This window comes from Patiria miniata, unplaced genomic scaffold, assembly GCF_015706575.1.
Source record: "Patiria miniata isolate m_02_andy unplaced genomic scaffold, ASM1570657v1 HiC_scaffold_8, whole genome shotgun sequence".
Classification (NCBI taxonomy): domain Eukaryota; kingdom Metazoa; phylum Echinodermata; class Asteroidea; order Valvatida; family Asterinidae; genus Patiria; species Patiria miniata.
Window position 1 is genome coordinate 3586860 of NW_024037075.1, and position 20234 is coordinate 3607093.

General features: G+C 42.5%; 2 protein-coding genes across 2 annotated transcripts; one reads left to right on the forward strand and one right to left on the reverse strand.

Annotated features, from left to right (window-relative positions):
- Positions 1-224: 224 nt before the first annotated feature.
- Positions 225-10314, forward strand: LOC119719534 (potassium/sodium hyperpolarization-activated cyclic nucleotide-gated channel 4-like). Its single transcript, XM_038188994.1, has 11 exons — positions 225-550; positions 1512-1740; positions 2454-2643; positions 3976-4133; positions 4672-4747; positions 5735-5884; positions 6127-6345; positions 7165-7311; positions 8004-8244; positions 8609-8704; positions 9414-10314. The coding sequence occupies exons 1-11, from the start codon at positions 487-489 to the stop codon at positions 9542-9544; spliced, it is 1701 nt and encodes a 566-aa protein (XP_038044922.1). The 5' UTR covers positions 225-486; the 3' UTR covers positions 9545-10314.
- LOC119719533 (NADH-ubiquinone oxidoreductase 75 kDa subunit, mitochondrial-like) lies at positions 9705-20224 on the reverse strand. The gene is made up of 18 exons (XM_038188992.1): positions 20124-20224; positions 19187-19370; positions 18624-18731; positions 18424-18500; positions 18113-18194; positions 16967-17109; positions 16487-16550; positions 16345-16399; positions 15601-15767; positions 14596-14745; positions 14113-14258; positions 13766-13961; positions 13012-13236; positions 12754-12907; positions 12368-12479; positions 11409-11472; positions 11118-11252; positions 9705-10845 (listed from the first exon to the last, which is right to left on the reverse strand). The coding sequence occupies exons 2-18, from the start codon at positions 19343-19345 to the stop codon at positions 10699-10701; spliced, it is 2184 nt and encodes a 727-aa protein (XP_038044920.1). The 5' UTR covers positions 19346-19370; positions 20124-20224; the 3' UTR covers positions 9705-10698.
- Positions 20225-20234: the final 10 nt, after the last annotated feature.

The window sequence follows — 20234 nt, forward strand, 5'->3', positions numbered from 1 at the left end:
ATACACGTGCGCGCAACACTGACTACTAGCGAGCGCCCATTGGATAAACGCTCAAGGTGCGTTAACTTCCGGTTCCATGCTATGCTACACCGTGTGAAGTCCGCTTGGTTGAATTGAGATGACGTCACACTTACGAACCGGATTGGTAAGGCGGGGCTTAATGGTTCGGTCTATTGTGACGTCATAAGCCTTTCTGACGCGCGCGCTTCGTATAAATACTTGCAATGTGTGCGCTCGGTAACTAATAGCATTGATGCAAACATTGCTGTGTGAAATTTAACGCACATACGTCTACGGTGAGTGCGCTTCATTTCGTTCGGTCAGGTGGGTCATAACTCGCCAGAATTCCTCAAGTTTTCTTCCTTGTTTCTAACCTTTCTGCACAAATGGGGCAATTACGGCAGGCTACCATGCTACAAAGAGCGCACTCCAGTAACTCGAGATAATTACAAAGACTCCAGCCACTGATACCTGGTCTGTCTCGAGATGGCAGAGGGTGTGGAGCTGGAACGGGTGAGAGTGGTGCCTGGGTCCGAGTCGGAAGGGGGAGGTAGGTTGAATTCCTGACGCACGTCTCACAAGCGTTCCCGAGTCACACCGAACCAAACCATGCTGAGTATTTTATACATGTATATGTACCCGGGTACTTGTTTAAAGTTCAATGTTTGAAACGGGATGACTACGTCTAAAGATCGGCTGTTGCAGTGGTTGGAATTACTACAGAGTCCAGTCAGTGGTAAATCCATACCAAAATAATGACATGTTCAATCATACACAAAGGAACATACTCGTTTTTGTCGCTTTTAATACAATTTAGTGCGGCTCGATTGTTGGACGCCAATGTGAAATAGGTTACATGACATTGTGTAAAAAAATAATTCAGGTTTTCTTTTGTTTGTTGTTTGTGTTTTGTTTGGAGGGTTTTTATATGTTTTTTTTTCAGAGGGGGAGGGCTTCACGTCGTCCGATCACTAGGGCAATGTGTTACTTTAAACGCTCGATTAAGCAAGTAGGGCCTACTCAGCGAAAGCTTAAGTCCTGGTGAAAATGTGTGAGTTAATGTATTTGGGTTTTTCGGCAAGGGTTAAGCTTGGGTTCGGTTCTCTGCTGAAAGCAGTTAGATAAGGCAACAGAATAAGAGATTTGATCATGATGGTCGGGGAGTCACTTGGGGCGATAGGAGATGTTGTCCTCCTCTAGCAATCGTCCAACTGTTGGATCCCTAGTACAAACTGTCATTCCCAATTTCAGGAAAAGCTCAGCTATATACTGCCATGCATCATGATTTTTGGCTAAATCTTGGTTGGCGTTGGTGGTGGTGCGCGGTGGTGGCACTTCGTATAACACCAAAATAAAGCAAACTGTGAACATCATGCAAGGGCTATCGTTATGCAAATAGTGTCGTTAGTTTCCCCTCCCTTATCTATTGGATACGCCTCTCTGTGTGACAAAGCAGCCAATTTGGAAGAAGAAAACAATTTAAACTTACTAAGATCACACTAACGCCACAGGACCGGCAAGGAGCGACAGCGCGGTGCTTGCAGCCATGGGCGTTGCCGTCAAACCACGCAGTAGGCGGCGCCAGTCCATCGCCGAAGCTATGACCAAGGAGAACCTGTTCCATGCTTCCACCAAAGACTTCGTCAAGAGGATCTACCGGAGCGACAAGGCGTTGAAGAACGAGCAGCTCCGACAGCAGAGGTTCAGACATTTCGTCATCCATCCGTTCAGCAACTTCCGGTATTAAATGATACTACGTACCACGGATCCTACACACAAAGACTCTGCGTAAATTCTTGGTTAGACGTGTGATAACGGCCCGCAAAGGTGGGAATACTACGAATACTTGCATGCATACCAATTAAGGCAAGTCCGCCCGGTGCATTTTGTACTAGAGCTCAGAACAGTCGTTTATCCTTGTGTGTAGGATCCGTGCGTTTACCAATGTGGCACTTTATAGCCTGCACTGCTTTTGTAATTTATAACTGGAAGTATATAGCTGCGAATTCCTGTCACCATTTTTGGGGCGGGGGACTAGCAGCTTTGAACATTCTGAAGCGGGAGGAGGCTGGACGCCACCTGACTATAAAAAGAGCTGTTCAAATATTGCTCGCAATATGTATACCCTCTATTAAATCTACTTCGGTATAAATGGGTGTTAGCTGATGGATATACATGTACTATTTAAATGATTAAGGTAATTTTTGCAAAACTCTAAAATTTATGCACTTTGATATTATTGGCAAAACATCGCCAGTAACATCCCCTGCCCACAAATTATGGAAGGGAATGTCCCGCTTCCCCCCCCCCCCCCAGATCGCAGCCCATACTAACAGGACATTGGAATCCCCTTTTATAAAGGGGCCAATACTTGAAAGACCATATAGCCTACGCAACAGCCTGTGGCCAAATGTAACATGTTTTTATTTGCAATGGTCTGCTTCTTCCTGCAGCTGGTACTGGGATCTGTGGATGGTGTTCCTAATGTCCATCACCTTGATCCTCCTGCCGGTCAACATCGCCTTCTACAGCAACCAGTTCTCCATCTCCTGGACTATGGTCAACTGCTTCACCGACAGCTTCTTCCTGATCGACATCTGTCTCAACTTCCTGACTGGGATTGTCGACCACCAGAACGAAAATGTACGTTATCTCGACAATAAAATGAACGTTGTCTCGACAATCCCATACACTGTCATGTCGACCACCAGAACGAAAATGTACGTTATCTCGACAATAAAATGTACGTTGTCTCGACAATCCCATAGACTGTCGACCACCAGAACGAAAATGAACGTTATCTCGGCAATGCCATGTACTGTCGACCACCAGAACGAAAATGAACGTTATCTCGACAATCGCATACACTCTTGACCACCAGAACGAAAATGTACGTTATCTCGACAATCGCATAAACATGTACACGGTTCATTCAGAATGATGTTTTGTCAACCTCGTCCCCAGTGCTTACTTTATTTCCAACACGGTTTCCAATAGTAAACCCTGGATAGGAAACTTTCTTCCTGTATCCTGATTGGATACCGCAATTGGCTAGTAATGGATTTTTATCGTGTACTTGGTGCTATTATTCACAACGTGCAGTACGTGTTTTCGCGATCATTCGTCCACGCCTTCTCGAAAATACTAATTTCCTTTCCAATTTGCTCATATTAATATAAAATATGATACTGCAGGTTGTCTTGATAAGATCGTAACAGTTTGATTTCAAAAATCGTGTTTTCGTAACTCACGCCGTGCTCGCGCTGCTACGAATTGACTCTGTTTTTACCCCAGACACCGCATACAAAAACAAACGCTAATGTGTAACGCATATCCAGGCACCAGACTGTTCCTCATTTGCATACGTGTGCAAAATCTTGCACATGCAAATGATCCAATACCAGGGTGAGAGAGCAGATAGTGATGGGCGCGTACTGCTCGACACCCTGGGTACGAGGTTGATGTTTTGTAGACCTCGGGGAATTTCCTTGAGGAAAAAAAATCATTCAATTATCGAAGTTGACAATTTGACGCAGCTGCATGGCCATCATTTTTCAATTGAGGCTTTTTTTATCGACACCTTTAACAATTATAGTACTGGAGTTGTCGACCACGAGAACGAAGAACGACCACGGCTAGTAAATAAGATTTTTTTCACAACTTTCTTTTTGACATCTAGTCTCGAAACATTCGCAGGAAATGTGTCCAACTTTTGCAGATCAATTAGCCAGTTAGCCCTGACGTCACACATTCGCATATCATCATCGCTTTCGCGCCGAGTATGATCGAATCGGCCTGAAGTCGGCGTGCACTCAAATACAAATAATTTCGCCTTCAAAACGCTCTATCAATCCGTTGTTTCGGTCCTGAAACTCCAAAAAAAAAAATCAATGAATTGTCTTCTTTACATACCCTTATACAAGTAGCCATTGTTCGCCTTTTAGATATTATATTTTATTTCGTTTTCTGGTATAGGTGATTTTAATGCGCAGGCGAATCGCCTTGCGGTACCTCCGTTCCTGGTTCTTTCCCGATTTCATTTCGTCGTTTCCGTTTGACTACATCTACATCTTCATGCAAGGCACCACAGACTACAAGGCGAGCTCGACTTCACTGACTCTGCGTGTATTCAGGTATAGCATTGAATCCAAAGAATTCACAGAGAATCACCAAACTGGAGTATTTAACCCCGGGCGGTATCGAAATTAAAGCAGTGTCCGAAATGGGTATCAGTGTATCGCAATCAAATTGCACACTCTAGTAAGTAGGTCGTGATAATTATTTCAGATCTGCAATCAATTCCTGCATAAGTCAAAGATAGATTTTGACCTCTTCTATCTTCTCTTTGTTCATTCGAATGAAAGGCTTTCACGGTTATAGATAATACATAATAATTACGACGATATCCACATTCAAATTAAACATTAAATTAGAATCTGGAATCTCATTATTGTTTCGTGGCATCAATTTCTTCTGTACTTATATGCGTTTTGAGTAACTTCGTTCTATTAGATTTGGAGCATTATTGTCAAGCCCTGCCCCATGACGTTTTGGCCAATATGACAAATGTCCTATACATGAGTGTACTTAAAGGTTAAACAGCATTTGCAATCATCAAAAAAATAAGAAACCTAAGTTTTCTTCTTTTTCCCCCCGCCACTCCCGGCACAGATTAGCCAAGATTCTTGGTATTCTGCGTTTACTCCGTCTGGCTCGTCTCATGCGATACGTGCACAAACTCGAAGAGGTAAACGAAAAACAAAATTGATCTTGTTTAAAGATATGGAAGCTTGCAAAACGCGGCCGTCTTTGTTTTCTCGATAAATTTCAAGCAATTAATGCTCTGTATAAATAATTGGCCTAGATCTCTGTTAAGAACTTCAGTACACACTGATTACAAAAGAAAAATAGATAACATCTGGAAACAACTACATTTTCAAAATAATTTTACAGAATTTAATCTCAAACCAAACTTACAACGAAAGCATATAGGTAAGATAGTTATGATGTCCTTACCCACCCCACGGCTGAATTGCAAGGGTCAGGCGCGCCCTTGATAAGTCAGACAAACCATAATTAATTCAACATATTGCTTCGCTGGCGTGAAAAAATAGTTCTATTACAAAATTAACGACTGAAAAATAACCTGATTGTCATACTAAAGTTTCAGGCAGTCACATAATCTCTCATTCGAAATCTAAAATGGAAGAAAACTCACTGAGCACTTAACCCATTACTCCCTGCAGCATCCAAAAAAACTCACACAGGCCTACCTTATATAATACCTAGTGTGGACATGTCTTTGTTTTCTCGTAGTTAAGAAACACCGGAAGATTTTTTTTTAAATTTTACTCGCACTGTGAATACTCTTTCAACCCATTTTTTTTTCATGATTTCCTTGAGTGTTCCTCTTCATTTTGCGACAAATAACCCTAACCCAAGAAAAAATGCCTCTTAACCAGTTTCCGAGAGGGGGAATTAAGCTTGTGTGGACCTGGCCTAGTCCACAGACGGTTCACACAATCTGCATCGTGTGAAACTGTTTTGTTTTTAGGTCCACACAACGATGGCACGGTTGGCACACCCGTTCACTCAATTGTTTTATGCATAGAGTAAAATTAATGCAATGTAATACAATGTAGTACAATTGCTAATGCGTTGGTTTCCCCCCCCCCCCCACCCCCATAAGTCACTTGGAATAGATAGTGAAATGTTCCCGCTGTCTTTTTATCAGATACTAAATGTCGAGGGAGCAGTCATACGCATCGTGAATCTCACATTGGTTATGCTTGTTGTGATCCATTGGAACGGATGCATCCAATTCTTCATCGCATTCGCTCAGGATTTTCCGACGGATAGTTGGGTTTCCATCAGTGACCTAGAGGTATACAAAAAAACACAAATGCTTTCACACGAATTCATAGTAAGATATCCCGGGTCAGAGTTTACCCAGAACCTGGGTCCTACTTGACCTGATTCTTTTCAGAGTCAATATGACACTTTTCCCGAGTCAAAATGACGCTTTTGCCAAAGTCAACTTAACATGACCCGTAAAATGAACTCATTTTCTCATCATTCGTGAAGACATTGCCTGCTTCTTGAAGACATTGCCTGATTTGCTTGCAGCACGCGGACAAGTGGCAGCAGTATTCGTGGTCCTTCTTCAAATCAATCTGCCACATGCTGGGCATCGGCTTCGGCCGCCATGTTCCGCAGAACCTGATCGAGATGTGGGCGGCAACTATCAGCATTATGCTGGGGGCGACCTTCTACGCCCTCTTTGTCGGCCAGATGGCGACCCTCATGTTGTCTATTGATGCGTCTGGACGTATCTACAATGAAAAGGTGAACGCAAAAATATACAAGCCTATTAGATTCAGCAGTCATCTGAAAAAATCGTCCTTACAATTCCTCACATCAACATAGTGCGGCCCTCATAAGTCCTCACAAGTCAACACACACTACGGCCTTAACAATGTAACTTATCACAAGTCAACACAGAGTACAGTACTCAGGTCAAGTCCTCACAAATCAACACACAGTACAGCCATCAAAAGTTTTGTCCTCAGAAGTAAACACAGGTAAACCTCACAAGTCAACACACACAATACAGCCCTCACACATCTAGTCCTCACAAGTCAACACAAACACTACGGCCCTAACAAGTTAAGTCATCACAAGTCAACACACACTGCAGCCCTCACTTGTCATCACAAGTATAATACACAGCACAGTCCTCACAATTAAGTCTTATCCTCACAAGTATAACACACGTACAGACCTCACAAGTCAAGTCCTCACAAGTCAAGTCCTCACAAGTCAGGACTTAGTACAGCCCTCATAAGTCAATTCCCCACAAGTCAACCTACAGTACAGACCTCACAAGTCAAGTCCTCACAAGTCAACAACTAGTAAAGCCCTCATAAGTCAAGTCCTCACAAGTCAACACACAGTGCAGTCCTCATAAGTCTAGTCCTCACAAGTCAACACACCGTGCAGTCCTCATAAGTCTAGTCCTCACAAGTCAACACACAGTGCAGCCCTCAGTAAACTCCTAAAAACACAGAGCAAACCTCACAAGTCCAGTCCTCAAAAGTCAACACAATTCTTTTTGTTTAAACGCTTGATTTTGATTTTCTCAGGCAACTCATTATATTCCCGTAGATCAACCAAGTAAAGGAGTATATGCGATATCGCAAGGTACCATCAAGCACCCAGAAGCGTGTCCTGGAATACTACGAGCACCGTTACCAGCGAAAGTACTTTGATGAAGACACCATCTTGCGAGAACAGAACGACCCTATACGCAGGGTAGATGAAAATTACGTCAAATTGATCTTTATCAAAAAAATTAAATAAATAAAATTGATCTGTTATTCTGTTAACATGTGTTAGTTCACACTGTAGAAAATGGTGTTTAGAGTTTCAACCAGTGGCGGCGCTACGGGGGGTGGCATGGGTGCATGGGGGGTCCCCAAGTTGTTTCCTTGCCCCCCCCCCCCCCCCACCCGCCCCAGTTTAAAGATGAATTATGTTATTTTCTTCGCTGTTAAGATTCATAACAGGTTCAAGATAGGGAGTGAATCATCGGTTCTGTGGACACATTTTGGGCCAATGAAATCATAAACATTGGCACCGTGGTAGACATAAGCCGTACATTGTGTGCAGCCAACGTCTTTGTACATACATTTGTTATACAACATTCTGCGACGGTTTGACTGCCCCCCAAAATATTACCTTGCCTCCGATCCGCGTGGCACATAATGCAAATATTTGGACCAAAAAAATAGAGTTCAGAACGTAGCATGCGATATTTTTTTTTCAAATCAAAATACAGGTACAGTTTAACACTTTTATTACATAATTCGTGGGTTTTTAAGTCGGGCGACCGCATCAGGTGAGAAAAATTTAAAGATTCATTTGGAGGCCGAAAATTATGAAGTTTGTCCTTTTCTAGCAGCATTTTCCTCAAAGGCACCGAATAATATTTACCTATATCTCAGGAGATTACCCAGCACCGTTTGCGCTCCCTTGTCCGGAAAGTGGACTTTCTGAATCAAGGCAGCCCAGAATTTGTCCTTGACGTCATCGAGAAATTGACCTTCGAGGTCTACCTCAGCGATGACGTCATCATCACGGCTGGTCGCCTAGGCAACGTCATGTACTTTATCGAGCACGGCACGGTGAGCATCGAGGTGGAGGGACGGACAGTGGGCACGCTGCACGATGGCGATCACTTTGGCGGTGAGATGTCTTTTTTAGGATAGAAGAGTTTCGTTTTTTACTGTAAAAGCATTGGCGGATCTATACAGGGGAGGTAATGCGTAATGCGAGGTATAATGCGTTCCTGGTATCCATGCGTTTCCTGAAAGCTAGCTCTGCCTCTGATATGAGGACATAGGCTAGCCCATGATGAATGTCAATTATCCTGATGTTGAGTATTGAAATATTCCATTCATAATGTGCTACTCTCACACGGTCAAAACGGAGGAATATGTCCACATTATCTCCCAAGATTTACATGGTGATGAAGGTCAGAGGCAGTGGAATAACGTGAATAAGAATGAGTGACAATTATCGTGAGTTGTGGTTGTGTTTGTGTCCATAGAAATTGCTCTCCTTATAGACGAGCGCAGGGTGGCGTCCGTCATAGCGAAGACTACATGCGACATCTACAGTCTCAACAGAGAGAACTTTGATAAAGGTACCATTGCAGATTTCATAAGATACCGGTATCCGGTATCACTGCGTCATACACGCGCACGCCGCGCACGCGCCAATGATTCAGCGCCCATTGGCTAAAAACGCCATCGTACTTTGCATTATGCTACTCCGTGTGTAGTGGGCGTGGTTTAAGTTGAAATTACGTCACATTTACTGACCGGATAAACCTGGTGTAAATTGTCTATTCCAATTTACAGATAACCCATCGCAGGGCAGTTGCTTTGCACAATGGTTTGCAAAAATAGTTTGGTCAGTGAAGGGGGACTCCCGAGTGCACACTCTTCACGGCACTGATTCGTATAGACCGCTTGCAGATGCATTCGATAATCGACGCGCGAAGGCGCGCGACGCCATGTTGTGGGACAAGCGTATATCTATCCATGCACATTTTGTCCCACAACATGGCGTCGCGCACCTTCGCGCGTCAATTATCGATCGCGTCTGCAAGCGGTCTATATCCCGGTTCGTGACTGCGTCATGCACGCGCACGCGCCACTGATTACAAGCGCTGATTGGCTAAACACGCCACGTTTTGTTCTACTTCCGGTTCCAATGCAACACCGTGTGCAGTGGGCGTGGTTTAAGTTGATATGACGTCACACTTACGACCAGGATAGGCTGCCGGCGAACTGAAAAATATTATATGCATGGTGTTAAGGATTTTTATCTCAATGCTTTTCGATCGCCAGTGCTGACCGAGTACCCCAATATGAGGAAAATGATGGCCGCCGTGGCAAAGGAACGACTGCAGAAAATAATCCAAAGCAACGCAGAATCATCTGATGACACTGAGGAATTTCATATGGCAGAAAGCAAGTAATATCTGAGGAAAGTCAACAACAAAAAGGGAAATCAAAATTGGTAATGAGTCATTGTTCAAGGAAACAAGGCAAATGTCCAACAGAAAATCAAAGATTCAAGAACAAAATGCCTTTTTAAGATCAAGATTTATGATGCGAAAAGACAATCAGAAACACCCATTCAGTCCAATTCAACTTTATTGGAAAACAAATCACGATTGTTATGTACAATTGACACGCCAGGTTTTTAAGTTATTTTTTTCAGTTTGCATTTTCTTTGAAACTTTGTTAAAGCTGTTTTTCAATGATTAAAATATTTTAGCAATACGTACACACCCAGTGAACATTATTGTCTGGTATATAGTTTGATATTTTTTAACAACTAGTACCCTTGTGCGTGTACCAAAAGTTTGATAACTAAAATCTATTCAGTAGGAAACCTGGGGGAGATGTAATTGACAATAATGACTATACAGGAAGTCACTTTTTACATAAAAGTTGTTTCATAAGTACTCAATCATACAATTTTTCGACACAGTTAATTTCTAACATAAAAGAAACGGGATATTTTTACAAATTAATCCAAATCTTTGAGAGTTTTAGTGAATAAATACAGCAGAGGTACAGACAAATGCAAGTAGTGAAATTGAAGAACACAATTTTTATAGAATGCAATTCCAGACCTAATTACACTGCAACCTTAAACCTTTTCTGAGATTTGTAAAATTTGAATAGCATTTGGGTTCCCTACAAGACATCAATGAAATAAAAGACAGATTATCAAGCTGAACTTTCTGTCTTAATTGCATTTTGTACTTTTAAAGGTTGGGGAACAACTGCTGTGCACACATTTTTTTAATAAATATTTTAAGATTTTGGTTGGATAGTGTACTTTCCTAGACAGGGTACCTAGTTCATGCCAGAGACCCCCTAGTCTCCTCATAATTTGCCATACTTCAACTAGTTGGGAAAAAGTACTCTTCAAATGTTAGGCTCAGTGGGTGATTCTAAAGAACCCTTAAGTTCCTAGTCATTTGTACTCTCCAAATCCAACACACTGGGTCATGCCAGAGAACCCTTAAGTTGCTGATAATTTGTACTCTCCAAAACCTGGCTCCCAAATAAGGTCATGCCACAAACTCCCCAAGTTCCTGATAATTTGCCTTGTTTTTGTTTACTTCTTGCTTTGTGCTTCATTGACGGCTTGCACACACTTTGCCATGGTTAAGGACGCGCGGCTGATGGGGTCTGTCATGTAGAAATCCTTGAGTGACCTTTGTTTGACCTCTAGCGGCTTGCCCGACTGTTGTGCTCGAACACCCTGAAAACAAAATTCATTCCAATTAATTTAGTGAAACATGTAGTTTGAAAATTTGTAAAAAAAAGACACATCCTCTCTGGTGTGGCGATCCCCCCACAGCGGCATTTCATGGACTCTAGTCTGGCCCAATCGCTTCAAAAGAGAGATGAGCACTCCGTTCCTGTGAATACAGGTTCGCACCCTGGGCATGGGCAAAAGCATTGAGGCAAAACAAGAAGGGTGCGTTGAAGTTTTAAAGACTTGTGGGGTTAAAACCACTCCAGCGTTCCTACCTTAGCCAGTGCCTCGGCCTGAGCAAAGAAGTTGGCATCCTCTACATCCCCGTATCTGGTCAGGTTGGGGGATACCTCCATGAGTCTGTGCCTGACGTCGTGTATCTCATCATATGGTAGGGCATGGCCCGCAATCTGGACAAAAAAAACCAAAGAAATCCTACAGTCAAATCGCTGGATCAAAACAAACACAAGACAAGGCAAGCGTAGTAAATCTGGTCAGTGGCCCACACAGAATTTTATTCAATCAATTCAGAAACATAGGAGTATCAATTATTGTGTACGACCTACCTCCGACAAGGCTCTGATGATCTTCCAATCCTCCCGAGCATAGCCTGGTGGGCTGACAGCAAGTCTGATATGAAAAACAAATATATACAATATAAGTACATTGACATGGATCCACAAAATTTACCATAAAAGTAGGGGACATCATTTTGTCAGTTCTGCGTTTTTTTCGTCTGAAGCAACAAAAGCGCTCAAAATCTAAAGAAGAGTGCTTAGAATATCACGTTTGAAGATTTTTTATGCATTTCTCCTTCAAAATTAAAAAAAATTATAACTGATGCAATAGCAGAGTAGTTCAATAGCCAAAAACAAATTCTATTTTCATAAAATCACGTTTATTTAGGAGACATAAATTACTAAAGATATTCGTCACTTCGTCAAAATGAAAATTCTACTTCGTCACATGTAACATATCATGTTTGTACACAGCGCTCATATGTAAAATGTATATAACTGATAAGGCAGATTTGTCACTCCGTCAAAACGCAAATCGTGGAGGCTACATAAATCTAAAAATAGCACAGGCTACATAAATCTAAATATAGCACACGTATCAAATCAATGAGACTTAAGTGGGGAATAGAGATTTGTCACTTCGTGAAAACTGAATGTGTCACACATTAATTACTTTGTTTAATTACCGTTATTAACCAACGGTGCAAGTTTGTGTCTCAAAATTTGGTAATCATGTAGAGGACCTCATAAAATGTTAGAATATCCAAAAATCTCAAATTGCTTAAAAAGATTTGGACGGATTTGTAACTCTGTCAAAACAGTGGTGATTTGCTCGATTATAATGCTTGAGGTATACTCAGAATTTCTCGGGTTCGGGTGCCGAAATTCTCAAGAATGGATAAGCCTTATCATGATGATAGGGCCCTCTACTGCCAGGGACTGGCTGAATTAGGCGATCAAAAATCCAAATCCAGTCTCAAGACTACCAAGTTGGTTGCACGCCTTACCTTGTTTGTTGTGCTCGTCCCTCCGTATTGACGTATGTAGCAGTCTTCTCAGTATAGGCAGCCCCAGGCAGGACTACATCGGCCACAGTGGCTCCCTCATCACCATGATGCCCTACAAAGATAGAACATGCTGGAACACTCCAAATGTAGTCATAAATACCTAAGACAGTTTAACCATTCCTATTGGTTGAGAGCCCGTCTTAAACCGATGATAAAGACATGGCTAGCTGGTCTTAAACACTTTTCCAGTGTCACATAAAATTTAGACTCCTAAATCCAGTGCCTCTTACCGTTTTATTGGTTTAACGCCAGAGCGTTCCAGTCCAGGAACACGCCGTTCCAATAAAAACGTTCCGAGCGTTCCGACTTATGAGACGCTCCCTTACCCTGATATACAATGAAGCAATCTTCAGGCAGGTCTGCTCTTGAGACGGTCCCCCCATCAGCTCCAAGCAGGAACAGGACTCTAGGTGGTTTCTCCCTGATGCAATCTACACCGGCCTGGTAGCCCACATCAAGAGCTGCTACCTGACTAGCCACCTTGAACACGAGACAAAGATAAGTTTTTTTTCAGTAAAAATTTTAAGAATATATATAAAGCAATGGGTACTTAACAAGTATGGACTCTTGACTCCATCACTCACCCTGTGTAGCACATTGAGAACCTTCCAGTCGTCGCCAGCCTGACTGGATGCCTTGGCCTTCTGGGCTAGACTTGCCACCAGTGCATGTATGGTGGCGCCGTCTTCACGCTGGAGAGCCCCACTGCCGACAACAATCATAGGGTGCTTGGCCTGGGCTAGCGTGGGACTGAAGGGGTGTTTACCATCCACGAGATCCTGCAAAGCGCTGACGCTGTCGCCTAGGTGCTGTGGTGGGGAATAAAAACAATTATCACTGGGGTTGTCGATTTCATTAAACCCTTATTTTCTCAAAAGGCCCGTGCAATGTAAATGCTTTAATGCATCCTTCACAATGCACCTTTGAATCCCATTTAACCTTATTTTCAATTTTTGTTTTGCAATTTTCAAGGGTATTTTGTTGCCTTTTTGTGTTTTATGCTCATGCCAATTTCCATATTCATGAGCAAAAGTGTGATGTCATTTCAGGCAGAAACCTCAATGTTACAGTTGTTTCAGCACCAAAAGTTGCAAAAATTTCTGACGTAAATTTTCTGTTCTTTGGTGATTCTTTGTTGTGTCAGTACATGGCAGTAAGAAAGAATGCCTTTCTTACAATTCATTTGGACTGCTTGTTCTGACTACAGATTACATGGTTTGTGAGGACTTATGATTGACTTGTGATTGACTTGTGATGACTTACGACAACTTGTGATAAGTTTGATACCACATCTCAAACATAAAGAAAGACACTTTTTGGATCTAAGCAAAAACTCACATCATACTCATAGGTCAAGTCCACCTTGTCCCCGACCATAGCAACTCGGAGGTCGTTATGAATCCAACTCTTGCGTAGTCTGGTGTTGAAGAGTGGTGCTTCAAAGCGGGCATTGGTTCCCACCAGCAGAACCAGGTCGGCCTCTTCCACACCGGCAATGCTGGTGTTCAACAGGTAGTTAGAACGCAGGTCCGTACTATGTGAACACACAATAGAAAAGGCAAGATACAGTATGGAAAGACTCAAGCATTGTTCCTCCTTAAGATTTAAGATAAGAAAAAGCCTTTTCTTATCATCCCACTTTTTGTTTTTGAAACCATTGTAAATTATGTTACATCATATCTTACCCTGCAGCATCCATGGGGAAGATTTCTTCCGTGCACAGAGCCTCAGACCCTAGCTTGTTGAGAAGATCCTTCAGAGCAACTAGGGCTTCTGCATCTACCAGACCTCCAGCAATGGCTGCAATATCACTGCCATCAGTATTGTTTAGCTTAGGAACAAAAACAAAGCAAAATCATTTCAATCTTTAAAAGGGTCCACGATATCAAATGTCAAGGCTGCCTAAGGCGCTTTACATGCCTTTAGCTCGATCACGTTGTCGCTGTGCCCTTCGCAATTCAGCTTCTCAGCTGCAAGTCAGGAAGATCAGCCCCCAAATTATTATTACACAATGGGCCGGATTTAGGCTATACGATAACAGGGTCATCCTATACAATAGCACTGCCCGGCTCATAAGTGAGTCACCAGTGAGTCCGTCGGTGAGTCAGTCAGTCAGTGAAGTGAAAAGAGGACGTTAGGCTGGCCCTCTGGGACCAGCACAAACCTACCTCCACCGCCACTCGAGTGAGGGCGTCCTCCCAGTTGGTGGGGGTCAGGTTCCCTTCTTCGTTCTTGACCATGGGGATGGTCAGGCGCTGACGCTTCAAGCCGTCGTAGGCAAAACGGGTCTTGTCAGATATCCACTCCTCATTGATATCCTAAGCAGAGACAATATCGGAATGACTTTCAATTCTCGGTTTTTATTTAAATTTTTTCAACTTTTTAAAAATTGTGCACATCCTAGTAGGAGAAATGGGATTTTGCTACAACTTTTTTTTTTTCGAAGCCAACAGTGACATCAAACTATTTGTATAAAAAAACAAACACTGGCTTTGTTATAAATGCGCATGTGGGGATTTACACACGGTGTAAATACGCAAAGTGCAGTAGACTATCGCAAGGGTTACCCATGCGACAGTCTACTATTTATGCAGTGTTATGGGCAATGGTAGAGCTATTGCAATGGGAACAGTGTAGTACGCTCGCACGCGGAATGCATAGAAGCACGACTGCAGGCACTAAGCATGGACTCTCATTTAACGCTTCAGTTGAAACAGTGCAGTTCCTTTGCCGGGCTCCCGAAATTTCAAAATGGTGGTAACTGATTATGTACGAGGTACAAAATATGAATTTTTATGAGTGCAATGGTAAGAATAATTTCACGAGGTGACAGATGGAACGTTCCAATCCACAAATAGGTGAGTGGAATGGAACATCCCATCTGTCACCGAATGGAATTATTCTTACCATTGCACAAATGTGAAACATTCGTTATTTGTTTTATACAACCCCTGAACAAATCCTTGTCATCTGATTGGTAAATAAAAGTGTGATGCTGCAATTTAACGTGGAATGGGACGTCCATTTTTTGCATTGCGACCAGGCCGTGGGTTGGGACAAATAATTCAATGGCATGTGATCAACGACCAACCAATCAAATGAAGGGGGTTTATTCAGGCATTGTACAATCGCAATTAGCATCGCAAGATGACAAGCTATGTCTTGAGACTGACCTCATGTAGTCTAGGCAGAATCCTCATGACTTCCCCGCTGCGTGTACTGACCACGATGTTACTCCCCACGGCATCCAACACATCAATGGATTCTGTCTTTCTGGTTTCCCAGGGCCTGGCTGTGAAGGCGTAGGGTTTGGATGTCAACGCTCCTACTGGACAGAGATCTATTTAAAGAGAAAGATAATTTGGCCACTAAACGTCATTGCAATGACAGCACTGGACATAGATTTGTTATTAAATGTCATTGTAATAGAAAGAAGAGTTCTGACAATAACACGTTTAATAATTGTAGCAAAGAAAAATTTACCAGTAAAAGGTATGCAAAGTTTCAATAATAACAGTCGGAAATATGCTATTAAAAAGGTTGCTTTCCATGTGTTCTTCACCAAATTCATTTTTTCCTCTCTTGATTGAGGATGGTTCCTAGCTAAAAGGGTCTGGGGGTTAGGGTGAACCCTTTAGTCACTGTAGCGTCCCAAACCACCTGACCTGTTACTCCCTGTAGCGCCCAAAACAGCCCAGCACTCTATGGTTTTATGGAGTCATCAGTAAATAAACACAATGTAATACAATGTAATACATTGTAATACAATGTAATACAATGTTGTACAGGTGTTATTGGGTTGATAAATATCAAACGAGTGTTGTTGCCGAGTCCTGTTGCAGATGAGTCTTGTTATTTTCAAAAGAATTAGAAGTTCCAAGTTCAGTCAAATTGAACATTGCTGAGGATTAACTTACCAATAACGTTTCCTGACATCTCAGACATGAACATCTTCTCAATGTAAGTTCCAACCTGAAGCATAGAGGAAAATGAGTCAGTATTACAATGTGGTTGATAGCATGCTAATAGAGAGGTTTCACAAGCCAACGGTCTACGTACCTGCATGTCACCACCTCGACCTGTGGTTCCAAGGTCATCCACCCCTGCAACCTCACTGGCAAACCTGCGGCAAACACACAACCAGGGAAGTAGCTTGAGACCAGCAGATGGGTATTTAATTCATCAAAAGTTGGGCAAATTTCAAACACGTTTCTAGAATGGGCAATTTCATTTTTCCTAAAGTTATCAACTGAATTTTTGCAAACACTGCAGTGTATCTAAAAAAAAGGTTACCAAAATTCAAAAATTATGTATAAAATTGTGTATTTGAAGCATGATATGGCACATTATTATTTTTTTTTTTTGCGTTTTTCTCCACTAAGGCCGGTTCCCCACTTCCGTCTCTTTTCGCCAGAACGCCTCACACATGCTATCCCCTCTGGGTCTAGCAACATGTGTTACCCACTGAAACCACGTATGTGAACACAAATTCCTGTACCCTCTTCAAACGCAAATCCAATCATGTCAAAAATGACCCACCTGATGCATCGTGTGCAGTGTATACACCGCGTCATGATGGTCTTCACTAGGGGTCCTACGTTCTTATCTTCCACAGCCCTCTTGCCAGTGAACTGGTTGTCAGTAAAGCGGCTGCGATCGCTGCCAAACGCCATGGACTGATCCTGTAAACGTCAAAGGCCAAATGACAGTTTATGATCCGTCAATTTAATTCTTTGGGTAATTCTTTAACCAGTTCAGGCCGTGATTATTTTGACATTGACCGAAGCCAGGCGCAGGATTGTTTTTCACGAACCTCGATGCCAGACGGGTTCAGACCCTCATCTGCGGGCAGCATATCCTAATATTTCCGGCCTCGCTTGCTGCGAGCGGGTTGCTGACAGATATTTCAGGCCTCACTCGTTGCGTGTTTATCCGTCATCCATTCCGAATACCACAAAACCTTTGCGTGTACACACGTTGGATTTTATATATGTCATCTGATGAGAAGTGGTTAACAGTAAGCTTGTAAGCTCCTAAAATGGTGCTTGCTAGAGATGAAGGGAATATGGTGGTTGTGTTCTTGGGCAAGACACTTTTCTGCAATTGCCTCTCTCCACCCAGGAGTACAAATGGGTACATGCGTGGGTAGAGACCAGATTGCACTGATCTCGTGCTGCTGCAGAAAACCTGAAACTGGTGTGAGACTTTGGTAATAAGCACCAACTTATTGACCTAATTATTAATTAAAATTCAAAAATACCTGAGACAGTTTACCCATTCCTATTAATCGTTGTGTTCTGCGCCACATCGCGCAGTATGCAACCCACGCGCCCATTTCCATGTAAGGAGTTTTTAGCACTACACGCACGAGGCGCATACCATAGACGTGGCCAGCAGGGTGTTTCACAAAATATGAAGTAAAATTGTTGAACAAAATTGTTGGAAATGTGTGATTTTCTGACTTGTTTTGATGTATTGACAGAAAGGTATTTATGAATGGGAATAAATATGTGCTTGGCCGGTATTAAACAAGTACGTTTAAACTTTCAAACCAGCTAGGGCCCTGGAAGAGCATAATAGCCCTCGCTGTGTTCAGGCCCCTACCAAGTTTGAAACATACCTGTTTAGACCAGTCAAGTACATATCTATTCCCTAAGTAAAATAAATGTAAAGCTCAATTTGTACCTGCAAATCACACTCTCCACCCTGATCACAGATGGGACAATCCAGTGGATGGTTCATCAGCAGAAATTCCATGACTCCCTCCCTGGATAGGATTTAGAATTTAGCTCTTGCTGTTAACACGTACATATGTGTTCACAACAAAATGACAATAATGATAAAAAGCAACGGAGTTTCATCTTGCATATTTTATCTTGTGTGCAAGTCTGCACTCTCCACTTGACAGTCTGTGATTGATCAGACAGCAGGAGGATTAATAACAACTACAATAAGATCATATTATGAAACTACTAATAGAAAGGTTAAACAAATACCTTGCTTTTCTGGTCATTTCTGAGTTTGTTTTGATTCTCCATCCCTTCATGACTGGCATGGCGCAAGCGGCGACCGGCTACAATTTCAAAAGGCATGAAAGAGAAATGAACAAATTGCATCAAAGATTCATAACTGTGTCAATTTGTTTAACCACAGTTAAAAAAAAAATTAAAAATTTAGAAGACATTTAGATAGCTACCTTGAGTGATTTCTCTACTTCCACTAGGCACATGCGGCAATTGCCAGCCACAGACAACCTGTCATGATAGCAGAATCGAGGAATCTCCACGCCTACCATGGCACATGCCTGTCAAGAAAAACAATACGCAAATATTACACTATCGTGTCTGAATGACAACGCATCATATAACAGTTTGGCCATGCCAACAAGTTGACTTCAACATTTCTTTGAGGGCGAAATTAGACTAAATGACAGCTCATACAGGTGCCTAAAAAAAAAAAAAACCTCAAAGGCCCCGCTTTGTCAGAAGCTTAATGAATTGTTAGAGGGGTCCAAAGCTGCGGCTATTGGTAAAAACCTAGCCCGACTGCGTCTGGCCGTACAGTACTATCGCAAGCTCTGTAGTACGGCCAGACGCTGAATGCTTCCAAAAAGATACAAAAATGTTGACTTCTGTGATGTGGTCCATGGCATTTTGCACGTCCGAGGGGTGCAAATGGCACCGATGGTAAAGCTGAGAGTGCCATTTACCCCTGAGGGAGTACAGTACCCGTGGACAGCAAAACAGCCGCATCTATTACCTGTAAGACAGTGGTGCCCGGATCCACCAACACACTCTTGTCATCCACAAACACCTCCACCTTCTCAGGAGCAGCGGAGGAGTTCAGCCGGTTACCGGTCAGGCAGGGCGCCAGCTGCCTGGAGACCAGCAACGCACGCGACAGCGGTGCCCTTAACATGGCGACTACTGAAGACTGTGCAACCCTGTCAGAAAATGATAATTGAACAACTGAGATACTATCAGCCTGTACTTATGAATGATGACCGCAATCGACTGAGGATCCATCAACCCAACCCTAACCTTCCTCGAATGTCTATTTTTCGTGAAATTTCCAAATTCGTTTGCACACGTTTGCGTATCAAAATTTCAACATGAAATGTCACGAAAATTAGACATCTGAAAAAGGCAGCACTTTCTGATTAGCCTATAAAGAGGGAGAGTATGCTTCTAAAGCAAACATAAACTACAAAGTACAATTTTACAAACTAAGCCAAAATGTGAAAATCAAAATTTGACAAAGTTGGTTTCAGCGGTCGAGTTGGTTCAACGGACGAGTGGTTCAACGGTCGAGTTGGTTCAACGGTCGAGTTGACCTGACACCATGTCAGCTGGAGTTACTCAAGCATGGAGCTATAGCTCCATGAGCTAACAAGTAACATGGCTAAGTTTGGTTAGTAAAATTAATAGTAGGAACAGCCACTCGCACTCGCTGTGACTGTGTGACATGGCTAAGCTATTATGATAAGTGGTACTGCTGGAGTTGTGATACTGGCGCTACCAAGCAGGCGGGTTAGCTAGGATTTTGGACTCCTCCAGTTTGAAAGTTACATGAGAACAACCACTTATTCCTGTGTTCTCAAATGCAATACTATTTCATCACTTAAACGTCACAATATATTGACAAAAAGAAGCTAACAGATAAACCAGTGATAAAGATATTAAAAGATGAAAATTACTTGTGTTTTGCTTCGTCCGCTCAGTCACTGCCGACTTTTTTTCGCTGGTACACAAACAAAGTAACACAAACGGATACCAGTCTGTGTTACATCATCGAGTGAGGGCGCTAC